Raw genomic sequence first — 17947 nt, 5'->3', positions numbered from 1 at the left:
CGGCCCAGATTCGATCTGGGCCATTGGTTGTTTATTGTAGCGATACGCACATGGGCGTACAAGAACTTTTTCCATATATATATATTCTATTTATTTTTAATGTACCATACCTTCATGGTGGACCAACCATGGATAAAGCACCATATGCTTACAGAGGATGGCTGAACGAATTTTGAATTTGACATTTACATCGTCCGGATGCGAGAACAATTTCAGCACATTCAAAATGGTAAACTCGCCATTTGTCCTCCTCTCCTACCACCATAACTCGTATTATATTTTCTTAAGTAATATAATTCTAATATTGCAATCACGCATTACGAAACAGATACAAACGAAGAAGAGAAATAGACTCCAGCTAAAGAGACCGAATGACCTTACTTTCGTTTAGTATAATTAGAAGCTGAAAGAGCTCCATTTACTGCAGAATGAAATCGGACCCATCCTTGTGAATGATATGGATGAATCAAATGATTGGTTGGTTGAGGAGGATGTTGTGCATGAACTCGTATTTGCATGAGGGAGCTTGACATGGACCCAAGTTCATGAACTGACTAGTATGGCATCTAGCCTTATGCGGGCTACAAGATCTCAAACTCAAAGGAATGGGTAGGTGAAGGCAAAGGGAAGAGCCAGTGCGAGTAAGCAAAGAGGAGGAAAAGGTTTGACACAAATAAGAGTAAGGAAGAAGATGAATATGAGGAGAATAACAATGATGATGGCAAATGGCAGCATCTTCAGATTCATGTGCATTTGATGTTTATCATAGACGTGAGCATCAACCTTAGACTAGAGTTCATCATATTTCTAAATTTTGTTAGTTTCTGTCCTTTGAGTTGTGGCTATAGTTCTGGGAAACACCTAAGATTCTGAATCATTTTAGGAACCAGAATAGCAGAATCACGGCTGGTTAGAAGATTCTTTTTTTCGGAATTGACTTTCGTATGAGGAGAATTGAGGAAAACAAGATTCCTACTTTACAAGAAACGAGATTCGACCCAAATAGAATGGAGATCCCTACATCTATGGAATCAAGATTCCGACCTCTCTGGAATTGAGTTTCTGCCTATTTAGAATCAACTCATATGGAATTGAGATTCCTTCATTTACGGAATCAAGATTCCAACATATCTGGAATCAGGTTTCAGATGTATTTGGAATTGAGATTAATTCATATCAATTTGGAATTGAGTTTCGACCCACCTGGCAATCGAGATTTGTAACTTTAAGGGGTCGAGTTTCAACCCTTTAGAATCAAGATTCCCACATCAACGAAGTCTTCCACCTTACCAACTTAGAACCTCATCAAGCAATCGAGATCACAGATCTCTAAGACATGAAGAAGGTTTTCTTAGATTTGAAGGCAATATATTGACTATGGAGCCTCAAACACAATATCAAAAGTAAGGTCAATTAATAAACCCCCGAAGTCCACTAAAGAAAACAATCTACAAAAGATAAAAATGTTAGCTCATATATTTTTAAAACGTGATTTTGATTCATTATTATAGTTCAAAATAGGATTTTGTCTATGCCATGGTGTTGTCCGTGTTGTAATATGTGCCTTAGACACAAAGGGTGAAGACCTGGAGTATCCAAATTCTAACGGTGCAAGGCCCAAGTTCCCTTAATTTTAATGCTCCAACACCCAAGTTATATTTGCCTGTGTTACCTATAATTGAAGTTATACTTGCCTTTGTTAGAACTTAATTCTACATATTTGCATTTGAAAGTTTAATTTGTGGAACCAATACTTCAACAATGTGTTCATCAGATCATTATTCGGAGCACATATGAACTATGGGAGACAATCGTCTCCAAGTCGCTTTTCATATAATTCAATTGAAATCCACAAATATTTGAACCAATTCATTAGTCACAATTTTGTACACCTAGAACATTATATTTGATTTAATGGTATTACAATTCCAAAAAAATCAGATCCAGAATCTGAGGGTGGAAGCAAGATTCAATGTTTGATAAATTCGTGGTTTCTTGCAACTATGAATTGCGATACTTGATGATTAGGAATATAGATTCAAGAATAATTGAATCGAGTACCATTACATATGGAATCCAGATTCAATTAATGTAGAATTGATATTCAACAATTGCGTAATCGATAATCAATAAATATTAGAAACGAGAAAATGTCACTATTGGAATCGAGATTCCTAAAATAAGTAATCGAAAACCTGACTTCACGAAAACGGATTCGGTTAAGATTCATTGTCGGAATCATGGAATTGGGGTTCCGAATTGGAATCATGACCTTGGGTGAGAGATTCTAGTAACTATGGTTGTGACTTCTTTGTGAGTTGTGAGATGTAATTAGCAACAAAAATTTAACATACGCTATTTATTAAGATTTTCTATTGTTGGCTTGTTGCGGAGTGCATGAATCTTTGGAAATTTTCATTCTTTTAATGTTTTAGTCATTCAATTTCACAGTTCAACATCACGTTGTTTAAGTTTGAACTGCACAATAACATTAGACACGAAAAAACTACAAAGCAATGTTCATGTTCTTCAAAAAAAAAAGGATGTCTCGTGCAAACATTCAGGGGGTTTTATAACCAATAGAACCCTGCGATACAATCTTCAAGGTGCACACCTAGGCGGCTGAATCCGCCTTCTTGAAGATTGGGTCAGTATATTACATGTATGAGATATGACTTAAATTGAATATAAGTTCAAAATTTTAAGGCCCCAATGAGTTGCTAAGAAATTAATAACATCTAACATAGAATATGATAAAATTTATTAATTTTATTTTGAGAATTACCAGCACCACAAAGTATCAACGTTGGTTTGATCCACAAACCACCTTCCATAGTATAATGTCCATGCTCCAAACAAGAAACCACTCTATCTCATGCTGATCATAATCCAAATAGAAAACACGTGATTGATATGCAAAGCAAACCCACCAGCTACAAAGAATCCATCAAAAACAAGACAAGTCGCACACATAATTTGCAAACACACTAAACTAATTACCGACTGAAGTTCCAGATGTTATGAAAGGGGTATAAATAGTCAAACCGGACAATTATCCCAAGTCTCAATTAATATTCACTTAGGGTACATAAAAATACAATAACAAGTCCACGATAATTGTGATTGACACAAAATAATCTGCTCATATTTCAGAGGTGAGTGAACCCAAGCAAAATTTCATTGAGATCAGGGAATGCCAATTGGTGAAGACAAAATTACAAAACAGTTATTTGCTCAAAATTCCGCTTATCAGCAATTGGATAGAGCATGAAGCTTACTTGCAAGAATTCATGCTTGCTAGAATGTGCATCATGTACATGTCCACAGGTTAACAACAATACAAGCAAGAGAAGGAAATCCATACTTGTTGCTTTTATTTTAATCAAGAATGATTACTGACAAATCATAGCTTACAGTGATGTTTAAAACTCATATATCATTTTCATGATTTAAAGCATGATTAAAGATAATACATATCATGATTTAGAACACAACTTAAATACAAGGAAAAACATATACTATTTTCATAACTTAAAGATAATACAAATCAATCGGAACGACTCTTTGGTGTGAACCGTCTCTCCCTCTGGGTGCCATCAGTGGGAACGACTCATTGGTGTGAACCCTCTCTCCCTCTGGGTGCTATCAGTGGGAACGACTCTTTGGTGTGGACCCTCTCTCCCTCTGGGTGCTTCACAGTAGCCTCATTTTATAAAAGGCTCATTCAATCTCCCATTTTGCCTTTCAACCCTCCCTCGTTGTTAGCCAAAGTCTCGTCTTCCATAGCACCCCCAAGGGTCCAAACCTTCAATTGGATAGCTGGATCACATAAAGCCTTAACTGTGGACCAACTACAAAAGAGGGGAATTCATACCCCAAACAGATGTATTATGTGTCAAAACGAGTAGGAATCTAACGTCTCTTCATTCATTGTGAACAGGCGAGATACCTTTGAAGTAGACTTTTGAGCCTCTTTGGCCTTGAATGGGCTACTCCACCCACGGTTCCTTCCCTCCTATCCATAGATTTCGCCAAGCCCTGGCCTAAAGCTGGAAAAATAATATGGAAGCTGCCACTGCCGCGCTCATATGAGTCATTTGGATAGAAAGGAACAATAGGATATTCCTGGGACGTTATCAACAGCTGCCTGCACTCCTTCACAAGATTAAGACCTTGGTAACATTTTGGTCAATCAACCACAAAGTCTTTGTGGGTACACCTACAAACTTTTTTCTTAGCCAATGGGGTAATATCCTCTTTTATCAGCCTAAGAAATCTCAAAAATCCAACAACTGGCAACCACCCCGGAGAGGAACTATCAAACTCAATTTTGATGGTTACTCGAGGGGTAACCCTGGGCCAGCTGGGGCTGGGGGTGTATTCCGAGACCATGAAAGGAATATTCTGCTCACGTACGCTGAATCCCTTGGCTATACTGACTCACAATATGCTGAAACAAAGGCACTGTTGATAGGGCTCAAGCATTTCAACCCATCTTGGGGATCCCACTTGATAGTTGAAGGGGACTCATACAACATCATTTCTTGGGCATCAGGAAAGTCTTTACCACCATGGTATCTACTGCCGATCTTTGATGAGATTGAATTCATTTGCAAGGGTATCAGTGTCTCATGGAGGCATATGTTCAGGACGTCCAACGCACTCGCAGATCTCATGGCCAATGACGGAGCCGATCTTACAGAAAATCTTCGACCTTCTTAAGCTAGCTCGGCCATCTTCTCCCTTTTGTGCTCTACTCACTTCACATTGTAAATAGGGTGCTATATAAACCCTTCCACCATTTTCGCTAAGCAACCTCATTGTTGTCACAAGCATTTAACTCTTATATGGCTTTTTTGTAAAGGGATTACCTTGCCCGTTAGGGTCCTGGTAGCTCCCAATTTTTGTAAGGGACGCTAGACCCAACACTTGTACAAACTCTTTTTTCTTCAATGAAACAGTTAACTTTCTCTCAAAAAAAAAAAAAGATAATACAAATTCAATGTTCAAAAGTTTTCAGAAATTTGAACAAGAAGCATTAGAATATAACTAACTGAATATCCACATTTGATGATACAATTACCAATTTTCTTCAAAAATAACCTGGGCACCTATGTTTACCCTAAAGAGAACAACCAAAACATTAAAAGCATATTTCTCCTTAATAGTTTACCCCCGCTAAAAGGTTTGTGACAGAGAGGATACTAAGATGACCTAATGTGAGATTTCCTAACGAGAACATAAATATCATTGTAATATGGAGGTTACAAAACATTCTGCAACTCCAAGAGTAGTCAAATAAGAAAATCCCAACCATAGCAGGACTGATGACAGAAAAAGAGTAACAGCAGAAGGCACAATTATCCAAAAGCTAGCCAAGTAGGAACTTTGGTGTTGTCACTTAGGCATCACATCACCTAGAATCAATAGGAAAATTTAGGGCCCTCCCCAGATGGCAAAATGGCACCATGGTGAGCAATTTGCTGTTACAGCTGTCCTTCACCAATATGCCTCAAACAAGAAGCAATTTGGCCAAAAAACAGTGGTTTGTTGAGGAGCGAAGTAGTCACATGGCCACTTACATTTAACCAATGCTTGACGTGGTAATGAACCCAACTCACCCACAACCCCCCCCCCCAAACCCCACCAAAAAAAAAAAGGGTAAGAAAAAATTCCCATACCTAATTCTCAAGGTCCATGAGGATTGAAACACATTTTAATCCAGAAATTTTTTGTAAAGGGTCGTTTTGCATTGATTTCATACAAATTACAAATTTGACATGATCAGCACACCACCATCTGCCAAAGGCCTCTATGGTAGAGCATGCAAGGAAATAAGCACTTTTTCTCATTGTTTTACAATGGGGGGAAAAGACATCTGGACCCGTTTTCTTGTACTAGTACTTTCACATCAGAGCAATGCACTCACATTAGAAACAACGCCTTATCCCAAGAAATCCTTAGGAATGAAACCAAACCCATAAGAATAGCTTATTTGGGTTGGAAATACGGGGAAAAAACAATAGCCGAGGATAAACAATGTGACTTGCAACCATTTTTAGAGTAAATGGTTAATTTTCAACATATACATTCAGGAAGCCAAACAAAAGAAAAATCCGAAATACAGAGTTAGAATGAAGAGCAAGTTTGGAGAAGAAATGGAAGAAATACGCTCTTAGCCTAGAGGAGAAAGTAGGAGGAGATCAAGGAATGGTAGCCAAAAAAAAATGAATTAGTGGTACATGACTTCACCAAAGAGGTCCAATAGATGTCTTAGTATCTATAGCCAAAATGGTAAGGAACAAAGAAAATCCAAAGAAAACATTAAACAACAAAGAACTAATAGTAGAGAAACAAATGGAGCAAGGGCATGGACTGTGGAGACAACCTTGAAGTGCTGTCCTGAATTCAAGACAACATATTACTAATGAAAAATATTTAAAAGTGGAGACAGGTATCAAGTATCTTCATGTATAGCAAGTTCACCTTATTGAGCAGATATCCTTCTTAATGCTGCTCAGTATCAGAGCTTTCAATTGATTCTGAGGCACTGAGGCAGTTTGATTGGTCCTCAAGCCTCTAGTTTTATGAGCTTAGAGACATTCTTTACAAGAGTAGAGAATATGAAAGTAGGTCTGGGACCCCATAGAAGTATGGAAGTAGTAGAGGCATACCCGGATGGATAGACAGATGGAAGAGAAAATGTTTCGATTAATATTTTGGTCATTTGTCCTCTAGGAAAAATGATTTTAAAATTCATTACATTCCCTCATTGTTTGACACAACAGTGCAGAAAGTTGGATAAGAGAATGCATTGCAGGCTGCCACGAATAATAGTCATCAAAAGAAAAAAAATAAAAATAAAAGGTTGTTGGAAATGAAGTTTCAAGTCATTATTCACCCGAAAAGAGAAGAGATGTTGAAAATTATGCGGCAGCAAGAAAATTATTGATGGAAGAAATTCTCGTTTGATTTCAGCACAATCCATGGTGCATGACATTAATACACACTATAGTTTTGTATTATTGCCAACGTGTCATACATTGAAACATATAATAAAAAGTCGTCATCAACACACTTTGTATGCATTAATCATAACAATACTTCATATCATGCATGAATTAAGATGCCAATAATTGATGGAGAGATACGCATCAGAAAAACTAATTTGTAGAGAGTTTACAATGCAAGGCTAATAATTAAGCCAAAAGATTTCGTGCTCCCGTACTCCATCCACTCTAACCACTGCTCTTTAAATCGAACTGTGGAGAGAGCTCAATCTCAAGATAGATAACCAAGCCAGCCAGTTCCCCTATATTGGATAAAAATTTCAGGTGCGGTGCGTACACATGCACCCACTGCCAGTTGTTCTGAAACATACACCAACTACCTCTATTCTTACTGTTTAAAAGTTTTCCACTCATTTCTACTCTTTCCTCTTCACCCAACCCTTTCTTCTCTCTCATCTTCATCTTGCTTTTAGAACTTTTCTGTGGATTTTCCTCACACAATTTCCCACACATTTCATCAAACACTTTTCAAGCATCAACCATGGTGCTGCACTTACTTTACATTTCCATGACTCTGTTGAAGATTAAGAGACTGGCTTATATGGAGACCTCAGAATATGGCTGTAGAACATATTCCCTTCCTTTAATGGCTTTGCATGCACAGGCTTGCAAAAGAGGAAGATGGGTACTTGAATTCAAATGAATTCCTCGCCTTTCCATGTCTTCAACAGCTGCAATGGCTTCTTTAATCTTTCTCTACACAAGTTGATCAATTTACTCAATGTTTAAACATCAGCAGATTCTATCTGAAACACATGAAGAGGGATTCGAGAATTTGTTGACTTCACTTGAGAGATTTTATGAACTTATAGAAATTGAAGAGATAAGGATTTTGGAGCATCATTAGACTGACTGAAATGAGGGAATGAAAGGAAGGAGAAGATAAGAACCAGGCAGAGTGTGAATTTGGCCCCCCGGTTCAGAAAGAGAGGTGAAATTTGAAAAATTAGTCATTGGAGCGCCATGAATCATGATGATGGAACTTAATTTTGGATGAAAAATCAGACTTGTTGTAGAGAAAGAAAATGAGATGCTCTGAAGCAGCTTTTGCTTCTTAGGGAGTGAGAAGAGAAGAAGAAGATAAAATGGGGGAGAGATAGAGACAGAGAGAGAAATTTATTTCAATTATTTCATTTTCTTTGGGGAAAATAGATAGAGAAGAGAAGAGTGAAATTAAAGAGAGAAAAAGATTCTTGCAAAGAGAGAGAGTTTTTAAAGAGAAACCGTATGAAATGAAAATTGAAAAGCATAGAGAGAGAGAGAGAGAAAGAGGGAATTGTGAGAGGCACAGATGTACACGATGCTCTTACTTCACTTTCAAACAAGGGCACCGGTTGCCTCATTCCCTACTTTTCATCAGGGTGCTACCCACCATTTGATTTAATGAATGTTGGATAGTGCTGAGGAAGTAGAAATACAGTCTACTCCCACGCGAGTAAAGGTATGCATGCCCATTAAGTGAAAATGACTAGCCCCAAATATTTTAAAGACCAACATCCAATGCATCTCATTTTGAGCAGGTATTGGCTTGCAAATGTGGGATAGACGACGCAGGAAGGCTAGTAAAAGAACAGATGGTGCGCAATGGCACGAAAACTTGCTTCTAGCTCAATAAGTGGTTCAAGATGCAGCCACCTAGGAAACAGGATCTAAAAGATAACAAGAAAAGAGGCCTTTATAAAGCTACAAGATGAGCTACAGAGCTTGAACTTCATTTAAAGGATGAGTTGGTTTGGGAATTAGATTGCAGTGGGGAGTTATTCGTTAGATTAACGTACAAAAGAAAGAGGCCTTTATAAAGCTAAAAGATGAGCTACAGCACTTGAACTTCATTTCAAGAATGAGTTGGTTAGGGTACCAGATCTCAAGAGAGAGGGTTATAAATATTGGTGGTAGTGCTGAGAGAAAAACACCTCTCTCTAAGGGGCCAATGGATCCTTTTTTCACCCCTAGCCCCGAAATTGTGGTTCAGGAGAGAAAGAAAAAAACAAAACAAACCACAATTGACAATAAATATAAGAAAGAACAAAGGAAGTCGGTATGTTAGTGGATTGCAAAGTGGATTTACATAGCCGGTATTACTTTTAATACTAAAAATCTGGATAATTTTGCATGTATGGTCCAGGCAATTGGGCAAGATGGCCCAGGACTTATTCCTCCTTCACTACATGAGATTAGGGAGCCCTTGTTGAAGGATGTATTTGATGTGAATAAAATTTTGATTTCTCAGAGAGAAGGGTGGGAAAAATATGGGGCCACTATTATGTGTGATGGTTGGTCCGATGGGAAATCAAGGGCATTCATTAATTTTTTGGTTAACTGCCCAACAGGTACTTTTTTTGTTAAGTCTATTGATGCATCAGACAAGTCACATGATGGTATATACTTATCTGGCTTGATGGGTGAGATTGTCAATTTTGTTGGGGAGCAAAATGTGGTACAAATTATCACTGACAATGGTGCCAACTATGCTGCAGCTGGGCATTTCTTGACTTTGGAGAGGAAGCATATGTTTTGGACACCTTGTGCAGCTCATTGTGTTAATCTTATGCTTAAGGAAATGGGTACAACATCTTTATTTAGTGGGGTGATTTCAAGAGCTATGTTTGTTGTTGGATTTATTTACAATCACACCATAGTCCTAAGCATGATGAGGTCTTTTACAAAGATGAGAGAATTAGTGAGACCGGGTATCACTAGATTTGCCACGTCATTTCTCACTCTTTGAAGCCTAGCCAAGCAAAAAAGTGCCTTGAGGACCATGTTTGCTTCAGAGCAATGAAGTCAAAACAAATGGTCAACGCATAAGGATGGAAGAAAGGCTGAAAAAATTATTTTGAATACATCTTTTTGGAGTCAAATAATTATTGCATTGGAGGTCGCTTGCCCTTTAGTGAGAGTGCTTCGACTGATTGATGGTGATGTGAAGCCTGCTATGGGCTACATACATGAGGCAATGACTAGGGCAAGAACTGAAATAAAAGATGTTTTAAAGGATGATGAAAATATACACAAGGCTATGCTTGAAATTATTGATAGGAGATGGGATACCCAGCTTCACAGGCACCTCCATTCAGCCGATTATTTTCTAAACCCATCTCTTCACTACAAGCACCCATCCATTGAGTCAGATCGTGTAATAAATGGTGGGTTCTTAGATGTGCTAGAGAGGTTGGAGCCAGACAAAGATATCCAGGATGAGATCCAGAGCCATGAATTGATTAAGTTCAAGTTAGCCTTGGAAAACTTTGGGAGAGATATTGCCACTCGAAATAGGGACACTACAGATCCAGGTAAAGGCCAAAAGCCCAAAAATAATCTTACTTGTCTCTTACTTTATGTATACTTCCATTGTTTATTTATACCCTTAATTTTAACTATATTCTAAATTATAAAATATTATACAGCTGCATGGTGGGCATTATATGGAAGCGAGACACCAAATCTACAACGTCTCGCTATTCGAGTGTTGAATCTCACATGTAGCTCATCTGGTTGTGAGCGCAATTGGAGTGCATTTGAGCATGTAAGTCCTTTACTCCTTATTCCTTAATCCTTATTTCTTGAATTGCAATTTTCTAATCTAAAATCTAATTTATCTGATTTCAAATTTCTACCACAGCTCCATACAAAAAAAAGAAATAGGTTGGAGCAGAAAAAGTTGAATGATTTGGTTTATGTGAGGTATAACGAGCGGCTTAGGGAGCGGCATGAAAATCGCACGAAGCTCAACCCTATTCAATTATATGAAGCTGATGGTGATTCCATAAGTGAGTGGACCATGGATCCAAGACAAGAGCGTGTGTTTGAGGGTGAGAATATTACATGGCTTGATGTCGAGCTAGCAACAAGGGTTAATGAAGAAGATTGACCTAACACTAGAGCACAAAGGAGTAGAGGAGTTGCTGGGTCTAGTCGCACTCGCACATTAGCTTCAGAGGTCGAGCAGGAAGCTGACTCAGAGGAGACCGATGAAGAAGAATACATGGAGGCCGTCGAGGATGATATTGATGATGCGCATGACGACTCTCAAGATGACTTGTCTGATAAATATTTGAAAAAATGAAGTTCAAATTTCAAAATTGACTCTCAAAATGGATGATTGTATTAAGTTATTAACTATTAACTCTTCTTGAGCTTGACTATTGGTTTGTATTTTGTAATATCACTATTTTGTGCTTATGGTTGTTGATGGTTGTGCTTATGGAGAAAATTTGAGCTTATGGTTGTTGATTGTTGAATGCTTTATGAAGCTGGTTTCAAGTTTCTAGTTTCTATCAGGGGATAGTGGATAATTGAATACAGAATCTCCGACAGCTAATAGTGTTGAAGTTAATCATTAAACTAAAATACCTACTATCACATATATCACCTTCATATTTTTTTCTATGCATTAACTTAGTTTTTTAGATTTTTTAGAATTTATTTACATTTATTTACCGCATCATCACGATGCACCTGCATCCGGGCCGCATCGAGCTGCATCGGCCCCCCACCGCATCAGGGCCACATCCTGCATTTTAAAACATTGCTAGGGATACATGGTGACCAATTTTGATACCCATTTCAAATGAATTGCTACATCGTTTATGCCAATGCAAAACAAGCTGAGTAAGTGAATTCCTCCCTCAGAGGATACATAGAAGTTGAATTTAGTAGGGAGCTCCTGAGGAAATCCAGGCTCAGCAAGTTTTAGGGGCTGATTTATGAATCACCGAGTGAAGATTATACTATCCTATTCTGGGCCAATTCCTACTTGTGTATCGAACGAGGCTCAAGCCAGGTCCCCACTAAAAGGACTAAGAGTCCTAGATACCAGTTGAAACAGTTGAACGCAAAGGGAGACTCCAGCAATATGATTGTGTAGGGAAGCAGCGACGAGCCCTTCCCTTGGCAACTGCAGAATGTTTTCGAAAAAATATGGGATTGTACCGAAAGGATAAGTATGCAGCTTCAACACACTTGGAGGGAAGCCAACTAAGAAGCTCATGCTTTGGCCACGATTCCGATATCCAAGACATGCGCAATAGTGAATTTGTTTTGATTCTAACCCGGTTCTAAACAAGCACTTATTTTTGTAGAGACCAATATATCATCATCATTATAGCCTTTTCCCAATTAATTGGGGTCGGCTACATGAATCTTGGTCTGCCATTCTGCCCTATTTAAGGCAATACCCTCAGTGAGGCCATAAATCCCCATATCTTTTTGGACTACTTCCAACCATGTCCTTTTAGGCCTAACCCCTTGCTCTTTTCAATCCTTCCACTTGAACTAACTCGCACCTCCTAAGAGATGTTGTACTGAGTCGATTTTGTACACAGAAAGAGAACACACTTACTTGTACCTCAATTTTAAAAAATAAAATACAGCTAACAATTAAAAACAAACTACGTCTCTTTTTATCTCAAAAGCACATTTTCACACGTTAGTCTGTAAAAGTTCTTTAATTCTCTCATGAGTACCTTTTTCATAGTCATCAAACTATCGTCATCAAACTATCTATGAGCTATGTGGTTCTATATGTTTAGTCCATTTAGATTTGTGATTTTTTCTTTTTTTTTTTTTTCAATTCAGGTAAAGTTATTATATCATAGCAGTAGCACCTAGCTTCCAGCTTGGAGTTGCAATCATGGTGGCCAAGAACACATGAACGCACTTGTCACATTTGATTTCCATTGCAAACATCATTAGATGCTCGTACCATTATCCATGGAGAATACAAAAGGAAATATAAATAACACAACTGGTGGAAAATTTCAAAATTTATGAGAAGTTACCTGCGCTCTTCGTAAAACAAGATACATTCTAAATATAAAATAATAATACTAATAATAATAATAATGATAAACATAATACGAATAATAAAAAGAATAATAGCAATAATAATCCAACAACTTTTATTGAACAACTTTCATATTTAAGTCAATAAGTCTAGTTATCAACGAAAGAGATTCCAAGTCTGTCTGGTTGAAGTATCTAAAGGCCATTAATAACATAAAACTTGTTCAAAAGCCAAACTATTAAGTGTTCTCCAACATGATTTTAGATAAAATAGCAACTAGTGTGCTTCACTAGATTGCAAAGGCATCAGGAAGCCATTGATGATTTAATCATGCTGCATATAGTCTCAGACAAATTAACAAAATAGAGAGCAAGCCATTGACAGAAAAATCATCAACCGCAAACACCTGAGATGCATCGAATCAGCAGCCACCATCACACCAAAATCACCCAATAAATGCACAAAGAAATAGGCAATTCCCCAGTTCTCATCAATCTCCTTGTGACCTATTTCATTCAAGGGAACAATATCCTAAAATAACTAAACAAGCAAATCAAGCATAATTACCCAATTTTGTTCAAAGCATTAACAACAAAAGTGATACCCAAAAAGCAACAAAAAGAAGCAGAAAATACCCATTCAGAGATAGAGAGATTTACCAAAACAAAAAGAGAGGGAGAGAGAAAGATCAAATGAACGATGAAAATAGATGAATTCTTGAACCTGTAAAGAACTGAGGAAACTTGACAGGAAGGATAACAGCCTCTTGTAATGCTTGCTTTGCACTTTCAAGCCCTGCAACATCACTCCACTTCACGTTGGGCTTCTCCCTAATAATCGCAGAATTGAGGCCAGCCCTCAATTTCGCCTGCTCAGGGTCCTCTCCATCTCCTCCCTCTCCATCCTTTGGCTTTGTCTTAGCCTTTGTAGCAACAGCTGCATCTCCATTATTTGCAGGCCCTGAACCTCCTCCTTCATCTAAAACAGCTCGAATCTCCTCCGCTCTCCTCAAATACTCCGTAAATTTTTGGGTTATCGCCTCTTTGATCTTAGGGTTCTTCTCATATTTCAAATGCGTCTTGAAATACTCCAAGGCATTCATGTAAAGGCTAAAGGCCTTGGCATAATTCCCTGCATTATCCTCCTGTACAGCTTGCTTCACATATTCAATGGCCTGCTCCTTGAAATTGCTATACATCTTTTGGGATCAACGGCTTGCATAGAGAGAGAAAAGCTCCAAATTTTGCTGACCTAGATGCTATAATTCTCTCTCTATATTCAATTATCCCTTTATAAGTCCAATTATTTCAATATCTAAAAGAGACCAACACTGGAACCCTAATCAGATGGTCAAATCCTCTCTTTTCTTTTTTTCCCTTTTTTTTCTAGGGCTGGGCTTCTTCGAAAATCGGGAAAAACTTAGCCAGCTCCTGCAATTTAACCGTGCTTTTTAGGTTGGTTTTTCTTCAAAAACCTTCAAAAAGGTGAAATCCGATTGATACAGGATGATGATCAGAGCACACAAAAACGAGAGAGATTAACAGAACCAACCTTTGCAATTTAACCGTGTTTTTTAGGTTGGTTTTTCTTCAAAAATCTTCAAAAAGGTTAAATCCGATTGATACAGAATGATGATCAGAGCACACAAAAACGAGAGAGATTAACAGAACCAACCTTTTGATCTTCAGAAGCCTCTACTATATGGGGGATTTCTTAGGTATGCGGCATTCGATCTGAGAAAAAGAACGGGGATTTGATTAAGGACTTAGTGATTTTTTGAGAGAGAAAGAGTTTTAGAGAGAGAGCGAGAGCACCACCAGCAACCAATCCCCTCGTCAAAATTGCTGTCTACGCACGCGTTGGAGCAGAACAAGTTTGTGATGAACCTTCTCTTTAACTTTCTCTCTCTGAAAGACCGACATGTCTTGTTTAGATAATAAGGAAATTTCAACCAAAAAAGTAAAAATAACAATATATTTAGTGCGTATCTACTATTTATAATGTGTGTATACTCCTATGGTTTTTTGCAGTTTGATTATGATTGAAGGTATCAATTTTCCTGAATTAGCGTGTTGTAGCAAGGAAACCTCCGTATTTCTTCCTCTACCGAGTTGCATCGTAACATGAATTAATAATTAGTAATAAACAAGAAGGAAATATGTGTTTGATACAATATGGAATGGTGGTATAAGTGAGAATGGACAAGTGAAGTTTTAAGCTGAATGTTAGGGCTGCCAATGGCCCGGCCCAGCCCTTTTTTTCTTATCACTTTTTTTATTTATATTTATTGTATTTGGTCCAGCCCAATCTTGAGTGAGCCACCATGGATGCGGGCTTTCTTCAGTCGGCTTGAGCATGTGCCGGCCCTATAGGGACTAGGGTATGGACTGGCTTGGGCTAGACCCGACGTGTTTCCATCCTTGGCTAAAGGTTTATCTTTTTGGGTAGTTAAGGGCCAGTTTCTATGTCAAATAAACAAACCTTCATATTGAAAAAAAGCATAAGTTTTTTCATTTTTAATTAATAACCATTACCATGTTTTTTTTTATTATTATGATGGAGATAGATATCACATATTAAAAGCAAAGTAGTATTCTACCCTTCCAAAATTCTCTTACCAATTCAAGAATAAGCAATCACGCAACACGAGCTTCTCTTTATTTATGAAGAGAAGGGGTTTTCCATGGGTGTGGTATGAGAGAAGGGTTTAGGGTTGCTATGGATAGGGCTTGAGCTTCTTTGGTTTTTTACCACCAGAGCCCATAGGTGTGGTATGAAATAAAAGGCTCGCCTTTTGTAAGGAGAGAAAGGCCTAAGGCCCCAAAGATGGGGCTTGAGCTTCCCTTATTCATGAAGAGAAGGAGCATCACATGGATGTGGTATGAGAGAAAGGCTCGCCTTTTGTAGAGAGAAAAAGGGTCTTGGTTTTATAAAGATGCCGCTTTAAGGCTGCCATGTGGATGGGGCTTGAGCTGCTCTGGTTTTTTTTTAGAGAGAAAAACTAAAACTGCTTTATTTATTCATAGAGAGAGAGTAGATTTGGGGTTTATGAGGTTTCACGGAGTTGTTGGGTCATGGGTTGAGGTTTACACAGGATGAGACAGCTGTACTTTCATAAAAAAAAAATCTAAGTCTAACTTGAATTTTTTTTACGGTAACTTTTGCCTTCACACTGCAATATTTTTTATTTCAATCTAAAAATCAAACAAAATCATGAGGTTGTCTAAACGGTTCAAATCTATTTCACAAGATTTTTTAATTACAATCCAAAAATATTGCAATTAAACTGCCACTAAGCAAACTTGAGATGTAGCATTCCCAACTCAACAGCTAACCGTTCAAACACAAACATGATTCTTTGGCTAAGGGTTTATAGTTCCAACACTTGAAATCCATGTTTTTCTCATGTTCATGCATCTTGATGTCGAGATGATCAATTTGAAAAAAATTAGGAATCAAAACAATTTCTTCTAGTAAAATTTTTAAGATGGGATATAATTTGATTATTTAGAACCACGACTATATATAAACTTTTTCCTTTTAAAAACGGCAAAACATTTTGCCCCCCTAAGGGTGGACAGCTAGTCGAGTCCGTCCTCTGCCAATTTGGGGCTTTGCATGTATTTGTTTGGGCACTAATTCAACCAAAAATAATTTTCTTTTAACTGATGTAGGAGTACCTAAAAAGAATTTGAGAAATTTTAAAGGGCATAGCAGAGATTTGCCTACTTTTCTCGCTGCAGTCGAGAAGTCCATTGACTCTCGAGGCTTATGCTTTTCTCCCTCTCACTATAGTACCAAAGGAAATGTTTTTCACGCACTATAGGACCTATTGCAATACAGACTAAGACAAACCTCCTTTCACAGAGTCTGGACTAAACCTCCTATAAGTTGGGTTAAACTTAATTTTGAGGGCAGTGTTAAGGGAGAAATCTTTGGTTTTGGGGACCACAATGGGGCCACGCTTTGGTCTTATTTCTGGAGGATATACTCTTATGAAATTGCAAATGGGGTTATCTAAGCTCGACCACTCCTTCCATCGAGTTGTCATCGAAGGAGACTCGACAAATGTGATAAGATGGTGCTCTAATCCATATTCCACTCCGTGGAGGCTCAATGCTATTATAGATGAAATCATGGTCCTTCTTAGGGAGCTTGAAGTGATCTTTCCTCATGTGGTCCGAGGTTTCTGTTGGGTTCATGTGGCCTTTAAAGGCCTTATGAGTGCTTGTAAAATGAAATGATATAGTGGAACATGAACTCAGTGGGAGTGTGGTCCCTCGTGGACCATACTAAGCAAACGATGGTTTGCTGATACCGATCTGTGCTTAACGATCTAGGCCGGTCGGTTGGAAAAATCTATGTTACCTGGGCATGAAAAACAAACCGATGAGGGTTTATGGGTTAGCCTTGATGAAGTCGGAGAACATGCCCAGATGAGTGAGCCGAGGGACAGTGTGACCCTTGTGTGTGATAATGGCCTACAAAGACGAGGACCAAAGCCTCATCCATGTACCATCACACGGCATGCATATCGATAGATCGTTGGGGAAAGCTAGAAATCCACCTTTTATGGTGAAGCGTATTCATGTGCGAGAGATACCCCTACGCACCATAAGAGCTATGGTCGCATCAGGTCTAGGTGATCTTGACTCGTCTCTAGAAAAAGACCTGAAATCTACAGACTGGGATTGTGATCCCTTGGCTTATCGGCCAGACTTTGGTGACCCTCTAATTAGCCACTACTTGGACTGAGGGTCATGGGAAACACTGTGTCAGTCTGATAAAGCAAATGTGGTTTGTGCCCCATGATTGTTGATTCCTAAATCATATGGATCATTTTCCCATCAAATTAATTTAATTGTGTTTGTTTTATGATAGAAATTATTTTAAGATTATTATTTGAATTTTTATGAATCCCTGAATATTTTATTTATAATTTTTGGATTTATAAAATTAAAGATATTGATTATATAATCGTTTAAATATTCAAATAATATTCTAAAATCCTTTTATTAATTTTAAATATATAAAAATATCATGGGGGCCCATTGTACACATGGGCTCGCCATATTTTTAGAAGGTGGGGCCC

The 17947-nt window shown here is 38.0% G+C and overlaps 1 protein-coding gene across 4 annotated transcripts in view; it reads right to left on the bottom strand.

Annotated features, from left to right (window-relative positions):
- The window catches only part of SKD1 (AAA-type ATPase family protein), a 35850-nt gene extending 21129 nt beyond the window's left edge, over positions 1-14721 (bottom strand). Inside the window, exons 1-3 of one of the 4 annotated variants that reach the window (XM_011626705.3) lie at positions 14673-14721; positions 14530-14588; positions 13579-14329 (exon numbers count right to left, since the gene is read on the bottom strand). In XM_011626705.3, the coding sequence (XP_011625007.1) occupies positions 13579-14053 (475 nt within the window). In that variant the 5' untranslated portion in view covers positions 14054-14329; positions 14530-14588; positions 14673-14721. Of the gene's footprint in view, positions 1-2785; positions 2879-13514; positions 14330-14529 lie in introns of those variants that run through there. The other 3 variants (XM_020669957.2, XM_011626702.3, XM_088873743.1) reach the window with 3 other exon arrangements.
- Positions 14722-17947: the final 3226 nt, after the last annotated feature.

The sequence above is a fragment of the Amborella trichopoda genome, chromosome 8 (assembly GCF_054954075.1).
Source record: "Amborella trichopoda isolate Santa Cruz 75 chromosome 8, AtrichopodaSantaCruz75HAP2 v2.0, whole genome shotgun sequence".
In the NCBI taxonomy this organism is placed as follows: Eukaryota; Viridiplantae; Streptophyta; class Magnoliopsida; order Amborellales; family Amborellaceae; genus Amborella; species Amborella trichopoda.
The sequence above is the reverse complement of the archived record's forward strand: the minus strand, read 5'-3'. Positions and strand labels throughout refer to the sequence as shown.